Here is a 23,645-nt window from a genome sequence, read left to right on the forward strand (position 1 = left end):
ATGTTTTGCATTATCTACTTGGAAAGAACAGCAATATTAGTTCAACACCCCCCTCCTTTTTTTAACATGAAAACAGAATGAAGATGCTACATTAGCTTTTCTTTCTATTTGGATGCATTTCCTACATGGGGCTCTGAATTGTGGAGTTCTTTCTTTTCCCTGGGCCTTGTATAGGATGGGGCCTTTTTACCTACTTCCCAAATAAAATGGGGAAAGAAACAGAAAGCAACTAATTGGACTGAAATGTCTCAAACAAGGCGGCCATGCGCAAGCCAAAGAAACATGTAAAAGTTAGAACAGAGACGTAACGATGTATGTTGAGTGCATCTCTGCACCATGGCATCTACCAGGAGAAAGGAGAAACCTGAACAGACCTGGGACATTCCCTTGGAACAGAAAAGTTCACCCCACAAGAGAAAGCCACCACTTACTGTGGAGATCAGCTCTCACTCCCTCGTGTGAATATCATGGCACAGATATAAATAGCTTGGTGGCACTTGGACTGTCTGTGAGGAAAAATACATCTCTGCTGCCTACCCTCACAAGCCCTTCCTCCTCATGATCACATCTCATCACATCATCATCAGATCACATCTCCCTGACACATGCTTCAGATCTGCAGTTTAGGCTGTTGGGGACCATTTTCTGATGTAGTGCCTGATGCACCTGTTGCAATGAAGGAGATGGAAGGAAGGACTGCCATCAGACAGGCAGACCCCCAAGGGCGTTCTGGAGCACCACTGTCAGCCACAGCAGCACAGTTGGGCTGTCATCTCCTCCTTCCTGTTCCTGTTCCATATGGTGCCGTCATTCCTGCCTGCAGAATAAAAAAGACATGGGAGATGTTTCCACCAAAAGAAAATCAGTTTCCACCAATTACTTCTCTCTGCTTGCTAAAGAACCTTCCCCTCCCTTTCAGGGCCCCTGTAGCTTTCCTTTGTGCCTGTTCTAGGATGAAAAGAGGTAGTCATTGATTGTATTAATAATTCAGAGTTTAATCTCACAGACGGGTGTTCACGGCCCATGAGGTGGCAATCTTTCATCTTGAGTTCAGAATCAACCAAATCCTTTAGAGGTCAAGGACAAGAGCTGTGGCATGGAACATACCTTCAAAATAATAGGCTTAAGAAACTCAGGTGTGGGTGGAAATGGCAAAGGAAAAGTCCTTATCCTCTGCACTCTCCATGGCCTGTGCAGCTTGAACCAATAATGTCCACAAACCCCTGAAGGTGACTTCCATTAACTTCCGCAAGCTATGGAGTGATCCATGCTGTGCTGCACAACCCGTCAGTTGCCCGGGTTGCCCGCACACCTTCTGCTCCTCAGGACAGCCACCTGCCTGCTGACGACAATCTTGCACTACCATCCCTCTTCTCCCACGGCCAAGCTCCTCCTTTAACTGCCTATTCATTTGTGTAGGCTTAATCTTTTCTGGAAGGACAAAGTGTACAAGCACTGTTTGCTTTGTTTGTTTTGTGGCCAAGTAGATCCTTGTGTGAGGAGCGTGCCGAATTCATCTTTAATGCAAGTAGGTGAAACTGGTCACAAGCGCTAATTTGGGGATTCCCAGGATAAGGAAAGAAAAGAGAAAGCAAAATAATGTCTTTACTTTTCCTCTGGCTGTACTTTACACTGCGGGGGCAAATCTATGCCCTTGCTCTCAAAATCAATGCAAAAGGTGAGCAGTCCATTCTCCATCGAGTCCTTCTTCTCTTCCACAGCTCCGTCTCCATCTGCTGCATCTAAAGTAATGAAATGGTAGCTGTGTTTTGTTCTTAACGCCTGGGGCCAAGCGCACACGGAGGAGAGTCCTCTGAGGTGTGCCTTTACACCTACTTTACACCTTGCTGGCTGTTTATGGCAGAGAAGGCAAGGTCAAAGACATGCACCTTGCACTTGGAACTGAAGGTGCCAACTCCTTGTGTGATGCCGAAGATTAACGGCATGCTGATAAGGGCTGGGGGAAGTGGCCAGCGGAGACTTCTGAGCGTTCCCTCGGCGGAGGCTGTGCCTCGCGGTGGGTACTCACTGCTCCAGCCAGCGCTCAATTTGCCCAACGGGGAGTGAACTCAACACCAATTTACTGCTGCCGTGATGCTCTGCCGCCGTAGTTACCAAGGCATTTTTAGTGCCCCTGTGCATCAGCATTTCTTTGTCTTGTGCTTTGTCTTCTCGGGGAAACAGCTCCACCAAATAACCAGGGAATATGTATTTGTGGCAGGAATTCTCCCCTCCACCCCACCATGGTAACTCAGGCCCCAAGTGCTCACATTAGTAACGCTCCAGCATACAGTATTTTACAGCGTGGGACTCAAGCCTGTCCCACTGTGCACACCTGCAGAAACGCCTGTGCTCGCGACCGCGTCTCCCCCTTCCTCTTTGTTATGTTCACTTGGGTCTTCTCTAACCAGCAAGTTTACCTTCTTCAAGGCAGGGTTTGTATTTGATTTCCTGTCTGTACAGCATCCCAGGCTGGACGGAGGCAGCTCTGTCTATACTATTGTATCCAGACACTATAGTATCCAGAACTATAAACTGATTTGCAAATAATTATTACAGAAGGACACTATTCTTTATATACCAGATAACTTATCTGGTATACATCAAACTTCTCCCCGTCTTTTTTCTGCTCTTTCTTTACCAGTTCGTCCACAAATGTATTGTTCCTTTGTCAGTACTATATAAGCACAGTATCCACATTTAAGAAAAAGACCTCTCTGATGTCAAGTTTTCTATAGCAGGGCTGCTTAGATTTGTTATGATTAGATCACATCCATTTTCTAATTTGTACCTAACATGCACACAGATCCCTCTTTAAGCCTTAAGCCTGAGCTGTAGTGGTGCATTTTCTCTTTGCTGCCAGCTTAAGTCATGGAGAGCTGCTGGGTGCTCTGTGCAATTGCTGCCCCTTGCACTGCAAAAAAAAGAGAAGGAGGAGAAAGAAACACTTGGCAAACGGCTGCCGTTATGCATGCACTAAGGCGCATTTAGTGCATTTGTGGCTCTGCGACTGCAGTAATTAATTGTGCATCTGACACTCCAGCTCGCACGGCCTTGCACCCAGAGCTTGCCCACCGCAGCAGCAGAAATGCAAGCACCCGGGCGAAGGTGCCTCCCACCAATGGGAGGCTGATGCCAGTTCCATGGGAGCCGGGTGCTCGGCCCTGGCTCGCGCCGGGGGGCTCGGGGTGGCTGCAGGGGTACCTACCCCGGGCCCCAGTGCCCTGCAGCAGCTCCTCTCCCCTCGCCCGTGCCCAGCCTGGCCGCACTGTCCCCACCGAGGTGCTCAGGGCGCCCCAACACGCGTCCTTGGAGGGGGGAGCCCCCAACACCCGCTGCCCTCCGTGCCCCCCGCTGCAGACGGAGCATCCCCCCCATCTCCTCCCCGCCCTGGCCCGCTCCCTGCACACGGAGGGGGCGGCGGGTCCCCCCGGCCGGGGCTGCGCCGCCCCCCCCGCCGGGGCCGGCTCCCCGCGTCCCCGCCGGGGCGGAGGCAGGGATGCGGGGCGGGAGGGAGGGGACCTCCCTATCTGCCGCTATCGCCTCCGCCTGCCTCTCACACGCTCCGGGCGGGCGATGCGGCTCCCCGCGTCCCGCTGAGCGAGGCCGCGCTGCACCCCGCCGGCGCAGCCCTGCGCAGGGCACGGGGGGCCGCCTGCGCGCGGGCCGCGCGCTCTTCTCCCCCGCCCCAACCATCCCGCTTCCCCCCCCTTTCTTTTCCTTTTTTTTTTTTTTTTTTTTTTTTCTTTTCCTCCCCCCTCTACTGGAAAAGCAGCCGCCGCTCCCTGCACAACCCCCCGCGGCGGGCTGGCGAGGCTGATGCGGCCGCTAAGGTAAGCGGGGCGCGGGGCTGCTGCGCGGGGCTGCTGCGCGGGGCTGCTGCGCGCCTCCGCGGCTCCCCGCGCGGCCGGGCCCGCCGGCGGCTCCTCGGGACCTGCCGAGACTGCGGCTCCCCGCTGCCACCGGCCTCCTCCCTCCCACGGCTTTTCGGCGAGAAACCTCGGCTCCTCCCGGCTGCTCTGCCCGATCTCTCGGCGGCCGCCTCAGCGCTAGCCCGCCGTGCATGCGCGTCTTTATTTATCCTCCCTTTGATGGTTGCCACTGAAAATGCACCCTCCTGGGCTAAATCAATGCAATGCAATGCATTGCAAGGCCACTCATCTAAAATAATGATAATAATAATAATAATTCCCCCGCACCACCGTCGCCCTCCGCCCCCAGCATTTCGCCTTTCCCCTTGCAGAGCTCGTAACGGGGCTGGTCGCTATGACACAGAGTGGCGAGGCTTGGCGGTGGGGATGCCCAGATTTCTCCCCAAATCCTGCGGGCTCAGAGCCGGGGGGCTCCGCCGGCCCGGGCTGTGACAGCTGCGCGGCCGCGGGGGAGCGCGGGGAGCCGCGCGGGTCGACGCCTCGCTCGCAGGGGTGGGGGGAACACTCGGCTTCGCTCTCTGCCTCCCCCTGAACCGGCTCCGCAAATAGCCCAGTAACCTCAGCTAGAGGGGGGAGAAAAAAGGAGGAAGCAGTGTAATGCGGCAGAATACCACCCCGAGTCAGAACATTTTGGAGGCATCAGCTAGAATAACCTGTGTCGAGGCTTGCTTGCACTCAGGGACCCAGATACTATATACATTTAAGGCAACCAGGTTGTGTTTGCAAGACAGGTGCTTTTTGCTCTGGTGGTGGTTGCGAAGCAAGAGATGAAAGTTTGGTGTTGTTTTGATGTGATTCTTGATTGCTGCCTGTTGGAGTAATTGCATCGCAATTGCTCGGAGGTAGAATCAATTTCCCCAAATTGAGATTTTAATGAGAGCTTGCAAGCTGCTGTTATGTCATGTGGTTTAAGGCGGCATTGGATTGCATTTATTTTATAAATTGGATACTTTTGCAAATGGTTTAGGGATAATAGCACCACCCAGCGGGAACGAGAGCCCCGAGCTGTACTTAATCCGGACAGAGAGCACACGCGCCCGCCCGAAAGCTGCTCCCTGTTCAGAAACACCTCCGCAGCAATCCAGTGTCGTTTGCTGAAATATCTGCAGATGTGCTGGATTCAAGATTTTTGCTATTGCTTTTCCTCATAAGAAGGAATGTCTCTGTCCTAGGAGATATTCAGGAAAATGTTTAAAATCGGCTGATGTCGAGGTCCTTAGCATTTTGTAACTGAGAGGACAGGAAAGGCACCCGGTGATGGGTCATATTTCTAGTCATCGCTGTCAGGAATTGACACAAGCGGATGCTGGCAAGGTGGTAGGGATCAAAAAGCTTTTTCCATGAGGATCCTTCAAGCTCCCCTTCCTCAAAGTGCTCAAGATCTAGATTGCAAACACTTGCTTTTGCCATCCCGCATTTTTCGGTAACAGCCGTGTTACCTTTAAAAGAGGAGACCCAGGAGATGTCCTTAGCTGACCGGTTGGAGACAGGGAAAATTATGCAGCTATGTTTGTACTATTTCAAGATACAAACAGTTTTTAAAAGCAGCAGAGAAGAATGAGGTTGCCCTGTTGTCCTGGTACACAAACTGGTTTCTGTCTCTGCTGATAAACATACAGGTCTCTGTGATTCTTCTGTGCTGTTTATTTTTTGGCAGTTCAGACTTATCTGTCCTTTCTGCTGAGCTGACATTCGGCCATTCGAACGTGCTCTTGGGCACCTCCCGGCCCATGTGTTTTTTTAGATGGGAGTTCAGACATGAAGAAGGTACAATGAAGAGATGTTGCTTGGCATTTATTTCTAAAAGGCGACTGGGCCAAGAAGACCAGCTCCTTGCAGAGGGCCAAACCCCCAGAAGAGGAGTCCTAGCCGGTCCCCTGACCTGCAGGACAAGGAATGGCTACGAGCTCCCTTGCATGAAAGCCGAGCTCACTCCACAAGGCATTGCGAGCAATCAAAATGGGGAGAAAGCAACGAATGCCACCAGTCAAAAAAGCTGACGTGATGAACCCTATTTGTCTGAAAATATCTCCTGTCTTGCTTTGCTTGCTGTCACAGGTGAGACTGGAGGTTTTCCACCACCCCTTCTTCCCTACCGCTTGTTTAGCCTGGTCAGTTTTGAGCATTTAGATGCGACTTCTGTGTCCAACTGCTTGGAGCGGGCACTGTAAAGAGAGAACCCAAAGTAGAGTTACCAGCAACTTCTTTTAGGGAAGCTTTTAATCAATCACTCTCTGTGGATGGAAAGTTGCAGGTCAAGAAAGCTTTTTTTATTATTTTATTTTTTATTTTTTATTGCTGTTATGTACCTTCAACCCAATGGTCTCTCTTCGAATAGCCAGACTGGTGAGTCTAACGTTCACAGAGGCAGCTGTGGGCAGGTTCGTTACCTGAAACAGTGAACCAGCTTCTCCACACTTTGCTAGGCCGTAGTCTGTCTGCCTTCAAAGCCCAGCTCCGTGCCATCACCTCCACCTGCCCCGTTAAGTTACAGCAAAAATTACGTGTAGGGCACTACTGAGGCCCCTGGCAGACACTTTCTCTACCCAGGATGTGTTGTGGACGAAGACAGGCTAGTAAAGGAGCTTTTTTAGACACTTACTGAGCAACTTCAAGGCACACAGCAACATATAGGAGCATAAAGCTGTTATCTGACAGCTACAGGAGAGTTTCTGCTGTCAGCAGGGAAAATTGTAAAACAGTAAATAATTGAATGATGAGTAAAAGGAAGGTCTTTAAAATGAGCTGCAATGTTTTCCACTATCACAGACGTGAGGCGTGGCAGTTACTGCAAAAAGATGATTTTTTTTTCTTCTTGTTTGGAAGTTTTTTCTCTAATATGGGAATCTTTCAGAACACAGGTGTTTGATTTTTCTTCCATGAGCACTTTGGAATCACTTGTCAGACCTCCCCAGAGAATAATTTAGGGTTTTCCACTCCAAACAGTAAGCGTTTTTCCTTTCTTCCTCCTTTAAGGAGTGGTCTGCTTTTTGCTGTTTAAACCAAACACTAATATAAAGCATTGCAGAACATTTCAGGATTAGCTTTCTGCACTGGCAATCACAGTTTATTCTGGCCAGGCCCTGAACAGAGTTCGTCTAAGCTCTTCGTCCTGAGGAACGTCAAATACAGATGACCACTGTTAAAATTGGTTCTTCATTTTGGCAGCACACCTTTGACAGGGCCTGCTTAGGTTAGACTTTGCTGGAACATACAGTTAAAGAGACGATCTCTTACTGGATATATAGCTGGACACCACAGCTAAGCAGAATGAGGAAGGTGGGGTGAGAGGGGAGCAAGGAACAAATCTGCTAATCTGAGAACCAGTGTGCTACTTGGTATTTTCTAACCAGTTTTGAACTAGGCTCGGCAACCAGATAACCTTTTTCCCTGCAGTCTAGCACCCAGAATGTTAAAAACAGACACCAACATTATTCGCTGATGGAAACTCTAGAGCACAAAATGAATCAGGACAGGTAGCGGGCACAGCCCCTCTCATCTCAACTGGTTTGCCACCAGCACCTAAGCACTGGGGTTCACAGGCTTCTTTTGGTGTCTGCGAAGCGGTGATTGTATTTTCAAATACCATCAGTAGCAATAGAAATGCCCAGGAATATTTAATATGGATAATTCATAAGGATCTGATATAGGGTACAGGCTTGTGCGGTCCTAGATGTTAAATGGCATTTTATGAGCGGCTGCAGCATTGTACATTGCTGCAAACGTTCATGCCAGAGTTACTCTTCAGGGCTGATTCTGCATTCGGAAAAGCCAAGGAGCATTTTGCCATGGACTTCTGTGGGAAGACAGTTTTGCCCTCATAAACATTTTTTGGAGATCATACAGGGCTCTGCAAACGTGTCTTAACTAAATTCCTCACCCCGCCGCACAGGAGACAAGCACTGCCTCGGTTTTTGCTGTGAGGACACTGAGGCGGAGAAGGCAAAGCTGCTTTCTGAAGATGTGTGGAGATAGCTGCAGGAAGAATTGCCACGCAGAAAGTTCACGGGAGAGTCAGGAGTAGACCTAGGAGTCCCAGCATCCATTCCTCTAACTACTAGTTACAGTCCTCAGAAATACCCATATTTACTATTTTAGCCATGTAATTATAGGTACCGAATAATTCCATTAGGAAGGCTGTACGGGGAGGTATCATCTCTAAACCTTACGGTTCAAACTAGACACACTCAGCAGCCTCCCTGAAGCCCACAGCCGCGCACGGTGTGACGCAGGGCAGAGGAGGTGCCGGGAAATATTCAGAAAAGCAAAATTCAGACAACCGATCCCCGTTGAATTTCCTCCGGGAGCCGTGCCCTTTCCGCTCATCCCGCGAACACCCCGGAGAACCGTATCGGCTAACGCCGACCGATTTCTCCTGATTCGTCGCCTAGAAACTCAGAGGCCCGCTGCCCCCGCCCCCACCCCGGTTTAATGACTTCAAGCGAGCGAATCGATGTGTAAGCGGCGCCGGCTGCTCCTTTGCCCCTTGCGCCGGGCGGCTGCACCCTGCGCCCGCGCGTGCCCGCGCCGAGGCGTTCGCGCCGGGCAGCCGCGGGTTGCGAGGGGCGGCGGGCTCCTTCGGGCGGAAAGGTGCCGCCTCGCTGCGGGTGGCGAGGGAGAAAGCAGCCAGCGCTTCGCTTTGTTCCACGTTTAGCAGCCTGGACGTCTCCCGTGGGTGAAGCAGAGATACTGATTTCACACTGCGTATGTTTTGGTGGGTGATTTAAAATCCGAGGCTTCGATTCAGCTAATATCAGAAAGGTGAAGGTGATTTGTAAAACGTGGGAGCGAGATTTCAGAAACATACCTTATTTGGGGCTTTTCCCCGCTCCGCTATTACGGTTTGCACACATCTGTTGTTTTCTCCAGTGAAATCCTCCGCTTTGGTCAATGCCAAAAACAGCAGTCCCTTTTGCAATGCATGATGCAACTGAGCAAAATCGAGGAGAAATTTTTTACGAACTGGAGCCACTGTCATCAGATCGTTGCTTTATGGCAGCACAGTTTTCCCTAAGCCAAAGGCAGAAGTTTCACAACGATCTTATATTAAAAATAAATAAATAAATAAATAAATAAATAAATAAGAAGTCTTAACTGGATTCCGGTCTCACATTGCAATGTGCGAGTTTGCCACTGAACAGCAATGCCAAAGCAGGGCTTTAGGTCAAACAATCAAACCAGCCTCACAGCAGTTATTTAGCACCTGCATATTAGCAGAAGTTAGTAATTCAGCTGTTGTGTGAGTTAAAAAGTAAATAGACCGTGCTATATGTCTTCAACCTGGGAAATAGCTGAAGTGAGATCTTTGAGACTGAAATGAAAGCAAAGCTTGCACTGCAGAAAGACAAGAGCAAGAGGAGAGTTTGGGGGTCTAAAGCTCCTTTCCTTCATTCTCCCCCTGCCTAGACTCTTCCCAGCTCCTGGGTCCACTCCCTTTCCCCCAGGCTCCTTCCAGCTCCAGCTGCCTACACGTCCCATCAGCGAGGTTTTCTTCTTGGGTGGTAGCACAGCTGGCAGGCCTTGGACGTATTTGCCCCTGTTTGACATCCCCCGCAAAGAGGTGCTTGGGGTAGGCATTCCTCCCACGCTGCCTTCGCTACAGGTCTGGATCCGGCCTGCCAGCTTTCATCTCTTGCCCAGCTCGGCCCAGGTTGGCAGCTCTTCTGCAGCAAAACTGGCTTTACTGGACATCATCCGAGCGTAACTGTAGAGGGATCAGGACCAAGATGAAGCTCCAGTCAAGCAGACAAGGCCCGAGTTTTTTTTGGATCCCATATGGGTTGTGTATGGAAAAACTACATTTTAATTCCATTTGCAGCCTGGACAAAACCCCAGTGTGCTGTCACTTGGAGGCAAAGGGTCTCAAAACCCGCAAGGGGAAGTAGATCAGTGATACCAGATCTGAGAATATATCTTCAGATATTCACGCCTATCTTATCTTCCTCACCTCACCTTCCGCGGGACGTTTGTTGTAGCTGAATCACAGAGTCAATCCACTGCAACGAGGAGATCACAAAGTCTTCTTGAAGACTTTAAGCTATCAATCCTCCAGAAAGCATCCTCCAGAGTGTTTGTGAAGAGGCAGAGCAGAGAAATTCTGAGGACAACAAGAGGCAAAATCGAGGAATATATCTTAAGCTGTAGGAGGAAGGACCCTTTACTAAAGAACAATAAAAAAAAAAAAAAAAAAAAAAAGGAATGAAGGGGGAAAAAAGCTTCTTTTTCTTTTATTCTCTATATTAGATCCCCAAGAGAAAGGACATGAAATGTTAGGATGGGGTGGGGGGCTCATTCAAAGGAGGGCTGATGAGCTAAAACAGAGAAGTTAAAGCACATTAATTAAAGCATGTCACACCCGTGGGCTCTCAATCAGAAATGAAGTTGTGGTAGTTCATTGTGACTAAAGCATCCTTCAAGGGAAATTGTAAAGAGATCTAGGTGCGCTGGTGCAGTGCTAAGGGGATGCTTTTCTTCCGGCTTTGCCTTTTCCTGAGTGGAGCAAACCCCTGGGGCAGGGCAGCTGCAAGTCCAACCAGCCACCCTCATTTTTGCCATGGCCTTGCTGGTTGCAGAAAATAGCAATATTTTGAAGCTCACCAGGCGAATGTCAGAGTGCCCCAAGGTGCTGCTCCATTTGCACCCCATGAGCAGGGAGGGGGGGCCAGGGATGGCCGTCTGACCCAGAGGATCTCCTGGGCTGGAGAAAGGTGCTGGCAAAGTGAGAGCCCCAGGATGCCAGTGCTGGTACAACTGGTGAGACCTTCCCCTAGAGAAAGGGAAAAACTGAACATCCAGAGCGACCTATGGGCTGGTAGTGCCAGCTAGACTGTGATAGAGGTTGGGTAAAGCCTTTACAATACCTTTGCTCATCAGTCTTGAGGAAGCACGGGTACCCGTTAGTCCTCTGGATCAGTCCTTCAGCGGGCTCACAGCTGGATTCGGTGGTCCGGACAGTCGTTCCTGTCTCTGGGGACTGTTGGTCTAATGATTACTATCTGTGAGACCTGCTGTTTCTGAGTCACTCGGGCTTGCTTCACGGCTGCCAGTGCAGGTGTGGGTGAATGACCTGGAACAGGTTGTGAAACGCTCACACCTACTGCAGAGCCAGCTCTGAGCGGCGAAGCTCCTCGCTGTAGGAGGTGACGGGCAGAGCCCAGGCCAGGTGCCAGGAGCGCCTGCTTCACAACCGGGAGTTTGCTAAAGTTTCCCTGCCTCAGTTTCCCTCCACCGCCGCCGCGGTATGGAGGCCTCGGTCCCTTTGCCCTCCGAGGTGGGGGGACAAAGTCCCCAACGTGCGGAAGACCCAAAGTGCTCTCCCATGGGGTGAGGTGGTCCTGGCTGCCCGGGGAAAGGGGGGGAGAGGGGCAAACGCGCTGGTGAAACCCCACTCGTGAAATCCCACTCGCGAAATCCAGCTCGTGCAACCCCACGCGTGGTTCGGGGAGCCACGGGCGCCGCGCCAGCTCCCACTGCTGCCCCGGGGGCGGCGAGAGCGGCGAGGCCGCCCTCGGGGGCGGGCAGCCGGCCGCGGAGGAGGAGGAGGATGTCGGCATTGGAAGGCGGCCGGGATGATTGATGGTTGGCGCTGTTTGGGAATGGGAGGGGAAGGCGAGGAGGAGAAGGAGAAAAAGTCTGTGTGATCTCTCAGTGCAGAGGCCACCCGAGCCCGGGAGCTGGGGCCGCCTGTCCCTGCCCTGCACAGCGAGCGCAGCGCTCCGTGCAGCCATGTGCGGCTTTTGATTTTTTTTTCCTTCTTCCTTTCAATTGATTTATTTTTTTCCTTTTGTTTTCTCTTCCTCTCTTCCCTTCTCCTTTTTTTTTTTTTCTTTTAAAACTCTTCTTCCAGGGAGAGGATAGTGGTTAAAGCTCGAGCTGGATGGATGGGTATGGGGAGAGGGGCAGGATCCACAGCCCTGGGACTTTTCCAAATCCTCCCTGTCTTTCTCTGCATCTTCCCTTCAGGTAAGGAACAGCCTCTTGTTTTGAAGATTATTTCCCCCCCCCTCGTATTTCTCGCAGCCCTTGGAAGAGCACTGTGCTACCCCTGTCCGTGGGCCTCTTTCTCTCTCCCTCTCTGCAGCAGCTTGCCACATGTTTAAAATATGCACGGAGGGACTCAGTTTTGGTGTGTCCCCCCCCCCCCCCTTTCCCTCGCTTTTCCCCAAGCAGTTGCGGCGGGGGGCGGGAGGGGAGGGAGGGGGGCTGCCTGGTCCTCGTATTCTTTGTCTCCCCGGTGCGCACGGAAGGTGGAAATAAAAGCGACCCCCGCTTCCAGGGCGGGCTGAGGAGCGCTGCTGACAGCAGCCGTCACGCAGGTCCCGTTGTCCTCCCTTTCCCGGGGAGCGAAACGCCCCACAAATGCCCACGGGGATGCCCGGGGGCCGCGCTGCCCCGGGGGCGGCGCCGCGCGTGGGGGCCGCGGCCGCCGCACGACCCCCCTCCGCCGGCTTTCGCTGCGCTTTCTTTTCTTTTTCTTTTCCCCTTTATCTTCATTTATTTTCCTCCCTTTTTTTCTATTTTTTTTTATATTTTTTTTTCTTTTTTTTTTCACCATCTGCTTTGCACCATTGTTTAGTTGGAAAACTTGCATGCACCGGGCCGGGAGATGTTCGGCTGTCAGAGGGCTATAAGCAAACGGCTAGATGGCAACCAAATGGTCCTGCGAGCGTCTATCTGATCCCCCGGCCAAAACCCCTCGCCGCCCGGCCCCCCGGCCCCGCGCACACACACACGACACACGGCCGCTTGCACCCAGCGCTGCCCCACAGCACTGCGGGGATCCCGCCACGCACCCCCCGACCCCCGCCGTCCTATCCCCGGTTTGTTTGTATTGTGTCAGAAAAGGAGAGAATTTCAGAATTACAGCTGAAAACGCCATCTGTTTCCAATGAATCCCCCATAGTTTTTCACAATGTTTTTGGCAGATCTCTGCCTGCAAATTCCTTCAAGCCCTGAGTGCTTGTTTTTGTTGGGGGAGGGGAAACCAAGTCCACAGAGGCGGATTTGTTCCTTCCAAAACTCTCCAGTTTCTTTACCTCCTTTTTTTTTTTTTTTTTTTTTTTTTTTTTCATTTACAAGGTGGGGGGGAAGAGGGAGAAAGCAGGAGGGGGGGGGGAAAGAAAAGCCCTAACACTTAAGTCTCCCGATTTATCTTTTTATTTTCGTAAAACTTGCCTTTCTTTCTTTCTTTCTTTCTTTTTTTAATCGCCTCTGCATGTCTTTTGCATAACCGTAGGTGAAGCAGTCCTGCACACACATGCAATAAATAAATAAATAAATGCCGTGTGCCCTTCCTCCCCCTTCACCCTCTTTGCCCAAACGCAGTAAAGCGAGCCTTTTCGGTGCTGTTCAGGACTAACGTATCCCTCCAGCTCTCCCTGCGCAGCGGTGATTTCTCAGCACCCAGGCAGGCTGGATGCAGGGAAAAAAAAAAAAAAAAAAAAAAAAAAAGGAGAGAGAGAGAGAGAAAACATTTGTGGGTTTTCTATTTTTTTCGGTTCTGGGAACTTTTGATCCGATCCAGTACGTGTTGCTTAACTCCCTTTATGGAGCGTTTGAGTGGAAGCTTTGAGCCTTTGAGATTTACGGTGCAAGAAAGAACTTGATACGGGAGCTGGTTGGCTGCTTTGTCTGACTCTGCCTTCAGCAGTCAAATAAGGTGCAAAGAACTGGCAAAACGAGGCGATCCGGCGGCGGCGGGAGCGGGGCGCCGGCGCAGCGCGGGCTGCCCGTGGGGGCGGCTCGGCTCCCGGACCCACGCGCGCGCCCCACGGTTGGTTGCCTCCCGCTCGCACCGTTTCACCCCACCGCCCCCCAATGCCTCTCTTCTGTGCCCCCCGGGACGGGTCCAGCCTTCGACGCCTTCGAGGTGGTGGCGTTGGCGCTGGAAGGAGCTGCGGGCAGAGCAGCGCCCTGCGACAGTCCCCGGCACCCTGCTGTCCCGGGGGGGGTGGGGTGGGGGGCTGGTTGCCCCCCGTTTGTGCCTCCCCGTATGGGCTCTGCTGAGTTGTCTGCCTTCGTATCCAACCAGCAGTGGAAAATCCTTGGTGTCCCCCACCCCGGGATTTCGGGCGCTGTTGCTGCTCCGGCTTTCCCGGCTCTCCTCTGCTGTTCCAGCCCTGCCACGCTGCTGACCCCCCAAAGCAGCATGTTCTGCCCCCAGCCCAGTGTGGTTTATTCCGGAGAAGGATCCGGCCCTGTCGGAGGTGCATGGGACTGGTTGGCGAACGGCTTCCGTGGCGGTGGCGGGGCAGGAGGACGTGAGCCCGGCCTCGAGCCGAAAGCGAGAAGGGGGGGCGTAGAGCCTGTTACAACAACGTCTCCCAAAGGCGCCGCTTGAACCGGCAGCCCGGGGAGCGTTCCCAGGGCTGGGGGGACCCAGGGCAAGGCGGCGGCAAGGAGGGCTGCTCGCTCCGGTGGGGGGGTGTTGTTGGAGCAGGGAGTCAAACGTAAACCTGGGAATATTTTGGCTGTCTTGTTTCGTTGCTCGCTTGAAGCTGGGCTCTGGCGTGGAGGAGACAGTTCTCTGTGAGCGAGACCGTGCTGGGGCTGGAAGGAGATGTATTTTTTAGTGCAGGTGGGCTGGGTGTGTTGCTTCCCCCCCCCCCCTTTCTGAAATTGCCTTCTCCAGATTCCAGGCCCTCGGTTAGTGGGAACGGGGGGATTTTGCAAGTGGCCGAGGGTTGATAATGCCAGCAGCAGAGCAGGTTTCCATCTCCGCGGCCGGCGTGCCTGCACCCAGCCAGCCGTGCACGTGCGAGCGCTCTGACGGCTTCCTAACCCGGGGGCTTCGCTTGGCTTCTGCGCCAACCTGCTGGCGGTGGCAGGGCTGCACGGGGCGGCGGGGGGCTTGGGAGCAGTGGAGGGGGATGCAGCAGTGATGGGAGGGGGCTCAGGCCTTTTTCCGTGTGTCCTGGCAAAGGGGTCTTGGTCCCAGTCTCGGTCCAGGTCCCGGTCTTGGTCCTGGTCTCAACACTGTAGGGCGTGTGTCAGAGCCCTGCCTGGCTCCGCATGACACCAGCAGGACACTTGTAAGGGGGGGCACTCCTGAAGGCTTTTAGAAAGCTCTGTAACCTGCAGTCGGCAACCACCGGCGTTAAGAGAAGAGCTCCCATCCCCGCGATATTTATTTCCTCGTCCCTGAGCTCTAAGAACAACCAGGTGTTCGATTGCAGCCCGCAGATTGCTCTGCGCTCGAGTGCAAAGCCCGGCTTACTAAATCACCGCTCCGCCAGCTAAAAATTCCTGCAACAAGGGGCAGGATTGAATTATGGCCAACGGCAAAACCAGATGCCAGCGCCTTGATGAAGTCACCGGGCTCTTGCCGCGGGAGCACAAGCCGGCTGCTGCGCGCCCGCTGAGCCGTGGGCCCCGCACCCCGGCCGCGGCCGCGCTCGGGCGGGCGAAGGCCGGCTTCCCTGCAGATGTGGGAACACTAAGTCCTTCGGGGCGGATCGCCAGAAGGGCTGTTGAGTCCCTTTTTCCGCTGCATGAGAATGGAGGGATTTAATTCCAGGCAAGGAAAACTCTTCCCCATGCCCATGGGGGGCTCCAGGGGTCAGGCAGAGCACAAGCTTCCCCCGAGTCCCAGGTGTTTCCTGTCCTCTCCGCACAGATGTTGACTTAGGTCCCCAAAGCCCCTAGCGATGCTCCAGGGCGTTTGGGTTTAGCCACCTTTTCTTCTGGCACCAGCCCTTTCTGAGGGGAGGAGGACGCGTGGCGGGACGTCCCCGAGGCAGACCCTGCCGCCGTGTCCACCGACCTCGCGGGCACGAAGCAGCGGGCGCCTCCTCGCCGGGACGGAGGAGCCCGCGTGGGCCGTGGGGTGCAGCGGGAGACGCCAGGCTTGGGGGGTCTTTCAGTTAGCAAGTGACTTGTTCTCTTAACATTAGAACTTGAACCCAGGGGCCCTAGCGATGAGATGCATTTAAAAATAGATAAACGTGTGGAAGCCTGTGGCTTGGACCGAGGGACAGGTACTGTCTTCTGCTTCCATGGGTGCTCGAGCCGCGGGGAGCGAGTTCGGTGTCTGCAGGGTGCATGCACGAGGTGCAAGGGTCCGTGCTGGGCGCACACCCACGAGGGGGAGGGCTGCTCTCCGAAGTCGAGGTGACTGCTTCGGTCCCCGAATCCGCGACGGGCCCGGTGGACGCGAGGCCGGGCACCCGTTCGTGCGAGCTGTCCATAGGTTGTGCGGGGCCGCAGGACGTCTGCGGAAGACGGGCAGCCACCGCTCCCCTCCCCAGCCCCGCGCTCAAATCGACGCCTCCGATGGAGATGCCGCAGTCTTTTTTGGCAGGCGTTTAATTGTATAAATTTGCTTCATCTAGATTTATGTGCTCCAGGCTTTTCTCCGTCTCCTCATTTTGTGTCTCATTTAGCTCGGCATTTGAAGGGCTGCAATTGCACAAGAGCACAGTTGGGATGGTTATTCCTAGAGGGAATACACACCTGTAAACATAAAGCACTTTCTTCCTCCCCAGCCTCTGCCGCCTGCCTTGGCCCGGCAAGGAGGAGGAGGAGGGAGAGGGACCCGCTGCCACGCCTGGAGGGGCCCCAGGGCTGTGGTGGGTGGCTGGTTGCACCTTGAAACGCGATCTGGGAAAAAGGCTCTGGTGCGGAAGGCACCACCCAAAAGCACTGGGATCTGGGGCTGCCAACCCCGAAGCCTTGCTCGAGGCTGCCCCGGGCAGCGCCCGTGGGACCCTCCTGCACCGCCGGAGATGGCGGCGGAGGCCGAGCGCTCTGCGTCGCGCTGGGCACGGGGCGGGACCCAGGTGGCTTCCCCTTGCTCCTCTTCCTCAGCACCCGTGGTGGGACGAGGCGCACGCGCTGTCCTCGGGATCGGGCTGCCTCTGCCGAGCACGATAAACGCACCGGCAGCTGTTGCAACAGCAACGCCGAGCCCTGAGCGCCAGGATTAAGTTTTAAGAGCAAAGTAGGGGGGTCGATCGGTGATCCCGGTTGCTGTCCCAGCAAGGGTACGTCTAGGTGAGCGCGGCGCAGCAATCCCAGCCCCGGACGGCGGCAGGGTGGGGGCTGCGGAGAGGCGCCGTCACCTCTGCTGAGCATGCCGGGGCCGCGGTAAGGTGACTCGCGGAGCCCAAAGAGCTGACTAAGTGACACGAGCAGTCAAGGGCTCTTTTACAGCATCCCGCAGCTCGTGCCCTAGCTGGCGAAGACACTGACTCTGCTTTCTTTCCTGCCCGTGCTTGTCCCGTGTTCCCGTGCCGCCAGGCAAGGAGAGATGCGGGGCCGTGAACTGTGCGCTGGGGGCAAAGGGGAGCTGCTGTCCGTGGCAGGTCCTCCAGATGCTTTAGTGATTGACGCAGGTCGAAATGAGAAAACTCTGTGTGTCCCTCTTTTGACATAAAGAAACCAGAGAAAGCCTTTCCCTGGCATCCTCTTCAGCAGGACAAGGACTGGGTTAAAAGAGAGAGGCTGCGTGGATTGAAGCGTGCCCTCAGATACGCCACCGCGCATCTAGAGTAACTCCATCAGCCTGCCCTTCACCCGGGCTTAATGCATCTGCTGCTTTTGCCAGCGGAAGAGAGTGCAAAATCCAGCCCAGGGGATGGAGGTGGCCCCTCTGGGGTGAACCTCTCCATGCACACCCTTGCAAAATATGAGCGCCAGCGCTTTAAGAGAGTCAGGTTTATTTTTCCCCTTCTGTTCCCTCCTCTTGATCCTCCTCCCCCCACCTCAGTGCAACTGAAACCTGATCTAATCCCTTTGCACATGGGTAATTTATTGGTCTATTGGGCTTTTCTTGATGGCAAATTGCATTGTCTTTCTTCCTGGATTGAGGCTTTGGAGCAGTTTGCTGCATTCCTGCAGCTCTTTTCTCAGGGCTGATCTTTCACACCCCCTCTGAGCCCAGTCAAATCAGTTTTATTGGGCCTCTTTGTTATGCAAACAAGGCAATAATAATCAGGCTATTATTCTGCAAGATTGTGCTTGATTAACAGTTCAAAGGAGGTCGCTGGAGGAGCGCAGCGCTTGCCATGGTGCACGAATCCTTTCACACTGCCTGGGTCAGATGGCCACTGGGCTCTTCTTCGCCGCGTGGTTCCCTCGGCCTGCTCCGGCTGAAACGTAGCCGGCCCCTGCTCGGGAAGCACCATCCATCAGTGCTGGTGGGACCGCGGGGGCTGCTTTCTCCCTCCGCACGGCAGAACGGGCGCTTCGGGGCTCGTTCCTCTCTGCAGCGTGCCAAGACACCGGTCGACCCGTGCAACAAAACTCGCACGCGGTCTAGGCACCAAAGCGCGCATCTGCCGTGGCACCGCTCCACGGGCGCCCGCAGCGCGCACCCAGCACGCGCCCTGCAGCCTGCACCTCGCTCTCGAGACGCCCGGGCACGCCAGCGCCGTCACAGCAGGAATGCATTAAATTAGCTGTTAAAGCAATGCATTATTTATACGTTGCTATATATTTCAGCCAGTTCTTCCCTCCGCTGTTAAGCGTGTGCCTGTGCGCACACACAAACTGTTCCTCCCCCTCCTGCCTCTTTCCTACCGCTAACGCTGCTTTTCTCATTTAAACTTCCCTGCTGCGATGGGGGTTCGCTGCAGAATGGTAGTGCTGGAGGTGAAGGGCTTGACGCAAAGGTGGATGTAGTCAACCCACTCTATTTTTACTTTGGAAAAGTAAAAATTACTCCTGAAAAATTTTACTCCTGAAATCCTGATGGAATGGATCCCATCAGCGATTTTTTTTTCAAGGAGCAATATGACTTCTAGCTCTTTTCCAGTCATTCTTGCACTAATGGTGACTGCTGTCCACCCAGGAGCAGCCCAAATTTCCTTGAAGTTGGTTGGTTGAAGTTGCTGGTATTTAGCACCTCGGCGAATCATGCTTTTCCTATTGAGGTGTCAGTATAAATATGTTTATTTAGATTACTTAAATAAATACGTGTTTAGGAGCCTAAGTCAAGGTGCTCAGATCTGAGGCCAAAGGTAAATACATTTTACTGGGTTCTTAAAAAAAATAATAAATTAAAAAGAAAAAAAAAAGTAAGACTCGCATATCTACACTTCAATCCATATATTTGGAAAGACACGGGATGATGTATTTGCATCACATGTGGGTGATGAAATACTTTCCAGCCCGTTAGTAACCAAGAGGATATGAAACAACATCTTTTAGTAGTGAACATTTTAAAATTAACAAGTCTGGTTAACATGCACCCAAGAGTCTTAAAAGAATTGGCTGAGGGGGTCTTTGGCTTGCTGAAACTAATTTCCAGTAATTCTTATTACTAGAGAAATTACAGAGGAACGGGAGAATTGTTGATTCTCTGCTAGTTCTCTGAAAGAGCGTGATTTGGATAAACGTAGTCCAGGTAACCTGACACTAGTCCAGAGGAAAACAGGGTGCACTGATAAGGAATTAAAAGGCTAGTACTATGTAATTAAAAGCAATCAACATAACTGAAAAGCAACTCTTGTCACACAAACTTGATTTCACTATTTAAGGTTAGCCTTTTGGCTGTTAAAGTTCGCCGCACTCATGTAATACGTTTGCACGTTCGATTTAGCAGCGCGTAGTAAAAAAGTGTCGAAATATCAGGGATCTGCACACACCAAATGGTCAAAGGATTAAGAAGGTTGTGACCGGTCGCAGAAAGTGACCGTCCAGTGGGGATGTTTTAAGTGAGGTTTTGTGGGGATGTTTTAAGTGAGGTTTTGTGGGGAATGGAAGCACTTAGCCACCTGGTGAAATCAGTGCTGATAAAACGCACGGCTAGCGTGCGAGCTGGTGGGTAGGCAAGGGCAGAGCAGGGAGACTCGGGTCCACCGTATGCCACAAGCCCGGCTTTAATGTTGCCAAGTGCGAGTTGCTGCGCGGAGGAAGGAGGCACGCAGCCCACGGGAGGTCGGTCGGCCGGAGGAATGCTCTCCTGGCCACCAGGAACTCTTGAGAAGGTTGTTGCAGAACAGCGGCTTGGCGCAAGCGCTCCAGCGCAACACTGCAACACAAGGTGTGATCGCCAAGGGTGTAAAAGAGGCGGGCAGTGAGCACGGCCACCAGCGCTGCCTGTCCAGGTACTGAATTTTGCAAAGGAGGCTGGAAAACTGAAGCGGGGGAGGGAGGCAGCAGCATTGATTGTAGGGCTGGGCAAACACCTTCCAGTGAGAACTTAAAAGTGCAAACCGTTTAGCTTATCTAAAGGATTGACAAGTGACTTGATTACTGTGTGTAAATAACTTCGAGGGAAACATACTGGTTACTAACGGACTTTTTACTGCTTTGGAGAAAATCACTGGTTCTTTTTATGCCCTTACAATGAAGTCAGATAAAATCCAGTCAGAATCAGGACACGTGTTTTGTAAAGGTGATAAGCCCTCCAAACTGTCTACTGAAGGAAGTGGTGGCTTTTCAGAACGGACTCCGCTCAGGTTCGAGACATCCTGTTGGGATATTTGGGATATGCACTTGAACAAACACAGGTCACTAAGTTAAATGCTGGGGTGACTGTCCATCGACCAGGCAAATTAATGCTTTCTTCTGGCCTTAAACTTTCCAAAACTGCTGGTCTTGAGAAGTCAGTGCAGGCGACTGAAGTAAAGGCCGGCAGCAGCAGGCCAGGTGCAGGTTTGCTCTCTGTCCCAGCCTGTCCTTCTCCAACATCTGTCCACACTGTGCAGGGACCTGAGGTTGCTTGAAAGCAGAAGGTGAAGGCACGAAGAAGGCTGAGGCTGGACTAGCCGGAGGTGAAGCCACCAGTGTGAGATACTGGTTTGTCCCCAGGGCGAGGGGCCATTTGCTATAGACAAGGGTGGTGGTGGCACCCAGGTCCAAGCTTGTTACCCAGCTCCTGGGAGAGACTTGCAGGCTCCGTGTTGGAGAGGGGGTTTGTTGCCATGCTAAGTCATCTGTGGTTGAAAAACAGATCCATTGTGAGTAGATGGAAAATAGATTATGTGAAATCGAATAAACATAGCCCCCTGGCACGGGCACAGATGAGCGTGTGCTGCAGTGCCAAAGCTGCTGCCAGAGGGGACGCGAGGAGAAGGCAAGGAGCGCCGGCAGGGCCGGGGGAGAGGGTCCTGTTCGCTGCGGCAGAGCCGTCGCGCCGCGCGGGTTCCCGGCGGGGCCACGGGGCTCGCCGGGCCGCGAGTCGCGCAGGTGTTGGCGCGAGCCCGGCCGTCGCACCACCGCCGCGTCGAGCGGCTCAGCGCGCCCGGAGAGCCGGCCGCTGCGCAGAGGTTGCAGGAGCAAAGCCGCGCGGAGCCCCGCCGGCGAAACCCGCGGGGATCGCGTTCCCCCGGGAATTGGGGCTCGCCTCGGCGCCCGCCGCGGCAAGGGAGAGGTTCGGAGGGGCCGGCGCCGCTCGCGAGCGCGGCGCGAGGCGCCAGCGTTTTTCCGAACCCGCTGGAAGGCGGCGGGGAAAGCAAAGGCGAGCGGCCGGGATCGGTGCGTGCCGCGACTTCGGCACCTGGCCTTTGCGATCTGGCCTTATATGGGGCCGCGAGCGAAATGGCACAAGGGGACGTGTGCCAAACCCGGAGCGATAGCATCTTTAAGAAGAACGCTCCCCCTTCAGGCCTAGGAAGGGAAGAGATGAGCTTTCCTGCCTTCTTTTTTTTTAAGTTAGCACCTTATAAAGTCATGAGTTACCCACCGGCCATGCGGCCGCGTGGCGTGCTCGGCAGTGGGCTGCATTCGGCGTTGAGCCCTGGCGATCGGCGCTGCAGGAAAAAGCAGCCTGGAGGCTCGCTGCCCGCTGCATCCCCGTGTCCTTGACCTTCTCCATGCTCATTCCGCGAAGACGAGTAGTTTGATGTCTCACCGGGAATGCTGTCGCTCGGAGGCAACAGGAAAATCTTCCTCCCCAGCAGCTTGAAACAGAGCCCACTCTGTCTGGAGCAAATGCTGCCCCAGCCCACGGTGTACGTCTCCCGATCCAAGCAAATGAAGCGTGCCCTTAAAGAGCAACATGCTGCAGCGTTGTTCCTCCTGAAAACTCAAACCCTATGACGCGGTGTCAGAGTGTGCCGCCTCAGAGCACCCTCGCACGTTGTTTTAGGCACAGCTACTAAGACAGCAAAGATCCTACTGCCTGGTGCCACGGTCGTACGGGGTAGCCGGCAGTAGTGGCATTTGTGTTGCTTTTGCATGCTTTCCTGACTTCTTTCTTCCACCGGGAGGGTCCTGGAGAGTTCACAGAGTTGTGCTTATGCAGTTTGTCATCAGCGGGAGTGAGATGGCATTTCCTTGTTTTCCGCCCCGGTGAACCCACACCCACACCTTCAGCGTCTCACCCTGCAACGCCGCCTGCTTGCTTGCCCCGTGCCAGCGAACGCGCTTGCTCCGGTCGCTCCGACAGTGTTACTGGTACGGGGGCAGGTGTGTGATAGCCTGGGCTGATGCGACTGTTTCTCGGAAGAGCTGGCTCGAGTAGCACCTCTACTCCACCTTCTCCAAGCTCTGACACTGCTCTAGCTGTAGCGCAGTGGGACAGCTCCCTTCGAACATACATAACCCTCCCGGAGTGAGGGGGGGAGCCGTCGGGGAGCCGGGCTTTCCTGTTTGGTGGCAACCCAGCATTCACATTAGTGTTGCTCACGTAGGAGAACCGCGGAGCACCGCGCTGCCATTGCAGATCAGCTGCCTGCGGTGGGAAGCCCACAGCTAAGCAATGTGTCTTTGGTAGAAATCCACAGTCTCAGGGCTGCAAAGGGAGGCAGATGATGTAATGAGTATTGTAAACCCGACCTGCAAATGTAGAAGGCCTAAGAGACAACAGAGCCCAGGTTCTGTGTCAAGAACTGTTATCTAGTTACCTCTGGCTAACAACCAGTTAAAGACGACCACAAAGGGCTTTCCACAAGATTTCTTGCAGTTTTAATTTGGACGCTGCCAAGATGAAACAAACCCTATGGTCTCTGTGCTGTTGCTAGCATCTGAGTTTATTAAACACGAAATTTAAAACTGTGAAGAACCTGTCACCATTTCCTATTTGCACTTCACTCCTTTTGGAAAGGCTGGAGACAGGCTGTTTCTTGAAGCAGAACTGCTTAGTGTTTTATAGCCTCGTTCCCCCTTCCCGGTTTTCCAATACTGACTATGTTTAGGTTTCCAGCACTACAAGGGAATGTTTAAAACTAAAACATACTGTTGTCCCTGAAACAATGCTGGGGTTTGTAACTTTCTTTTTAAACAAATCTGAAATGATTTTGGCACAAGTGCATTGCCAGCCTCCTGCTAAACAAACCCCGAGACTGGAATAATACGTGTCCGCCTGCGAGAGGCACCGCAAAAGCGTCTGGAAGCGGGGCTTTTTTAGCTGTTGTCGCGTTTGGTGGCTGATCCCATCCAGTTTCCAGGCGCTCTGAGGGGGCTGATTAAGAGGAGGGGAAGGAAAACACCATGCGCTGTAGGTGGTGTGAGCCTGGGCTCCAAACTGGCGGAGGCAGAGCGGCGGCTGCGGGAGGCTCGGTGAAGGCCGTGGGCTTTTGCGCAGCTACTTTCCGGTCCGCTCCAGGGAAGCCACACTGCCCTGGGGAGCAGACACTGGCGGGGAAGGGAAGCATCCAGATTTTCTTTGCCTTGCTCCAGCTTGCCAGCAGGCTGCAGGGCCCCCACCGAGTCGAGGCTGAGCGTGGTAAAAGCCCTGGCCAGCCGGGTCCCCTGCGCGAGCAGCGCCTGGCTCCCGTCCCGGCTCCCCACCACGCTCGCTGCGAAGGGCAGAGGCACGCGCTCCCCATC

General features: G+C 53.6%; 1 protein-coding gene across 4 annotated transcripts in view; it reads left to right on the top strand.

Annotated features, from left to right (window-relative positions):
• The first annotated feature begins 3,578 nt into the window (after positions 1 to 3,578).
• Positions 3,579 to 23,645, top strand: part of RGMA (repulsive guidance molecule BMP co-receptor a) — a 28,209-nt gene continuing 8,142 nt past the window's right edge. The window contains exons 1-3 of one of the 4 annotated variants that reach the window (XR_009959369.1): positions 3,664 to 3,833; positions 5,590 to 5,990; positions 7,825 to 10,229. Coding sequence is in view for 2 of the 4 variants with exons in the window: in XM_062583295.1 (XP_062439279.1) it covers positions 3,820 to 3,833; positions 11,779 to 11,894 (130 nt within the window). In the remaining 2 variants the exon portion in view is untranslated. Of the gene's footprint in view, positions 3,834 to 5,589; positions 5,991 to 7,824; positions 10,230 to 11,778; positions 11,895 to 23,645 lie in introns of those variants that run through there. The other 3 variants (XM_062583294.1, XM_062583295.1, XR_009959368.1) reach the window with 3 other exon arrangements.

Source organism: Rhea pennata, chromosome 10 (assembly GCF_028389875.1).
Source record: "Rhea pennata isolate bPtePen1 chromosome 10, bPtePen1.pri, whole genome shotgun sequence".
Classification (NCBI taxonomy): Eukaryota; Metazoa; Chordata; class Aves; order Rheiformes; family Rheidae; genus Rhea; species Rhea pennata.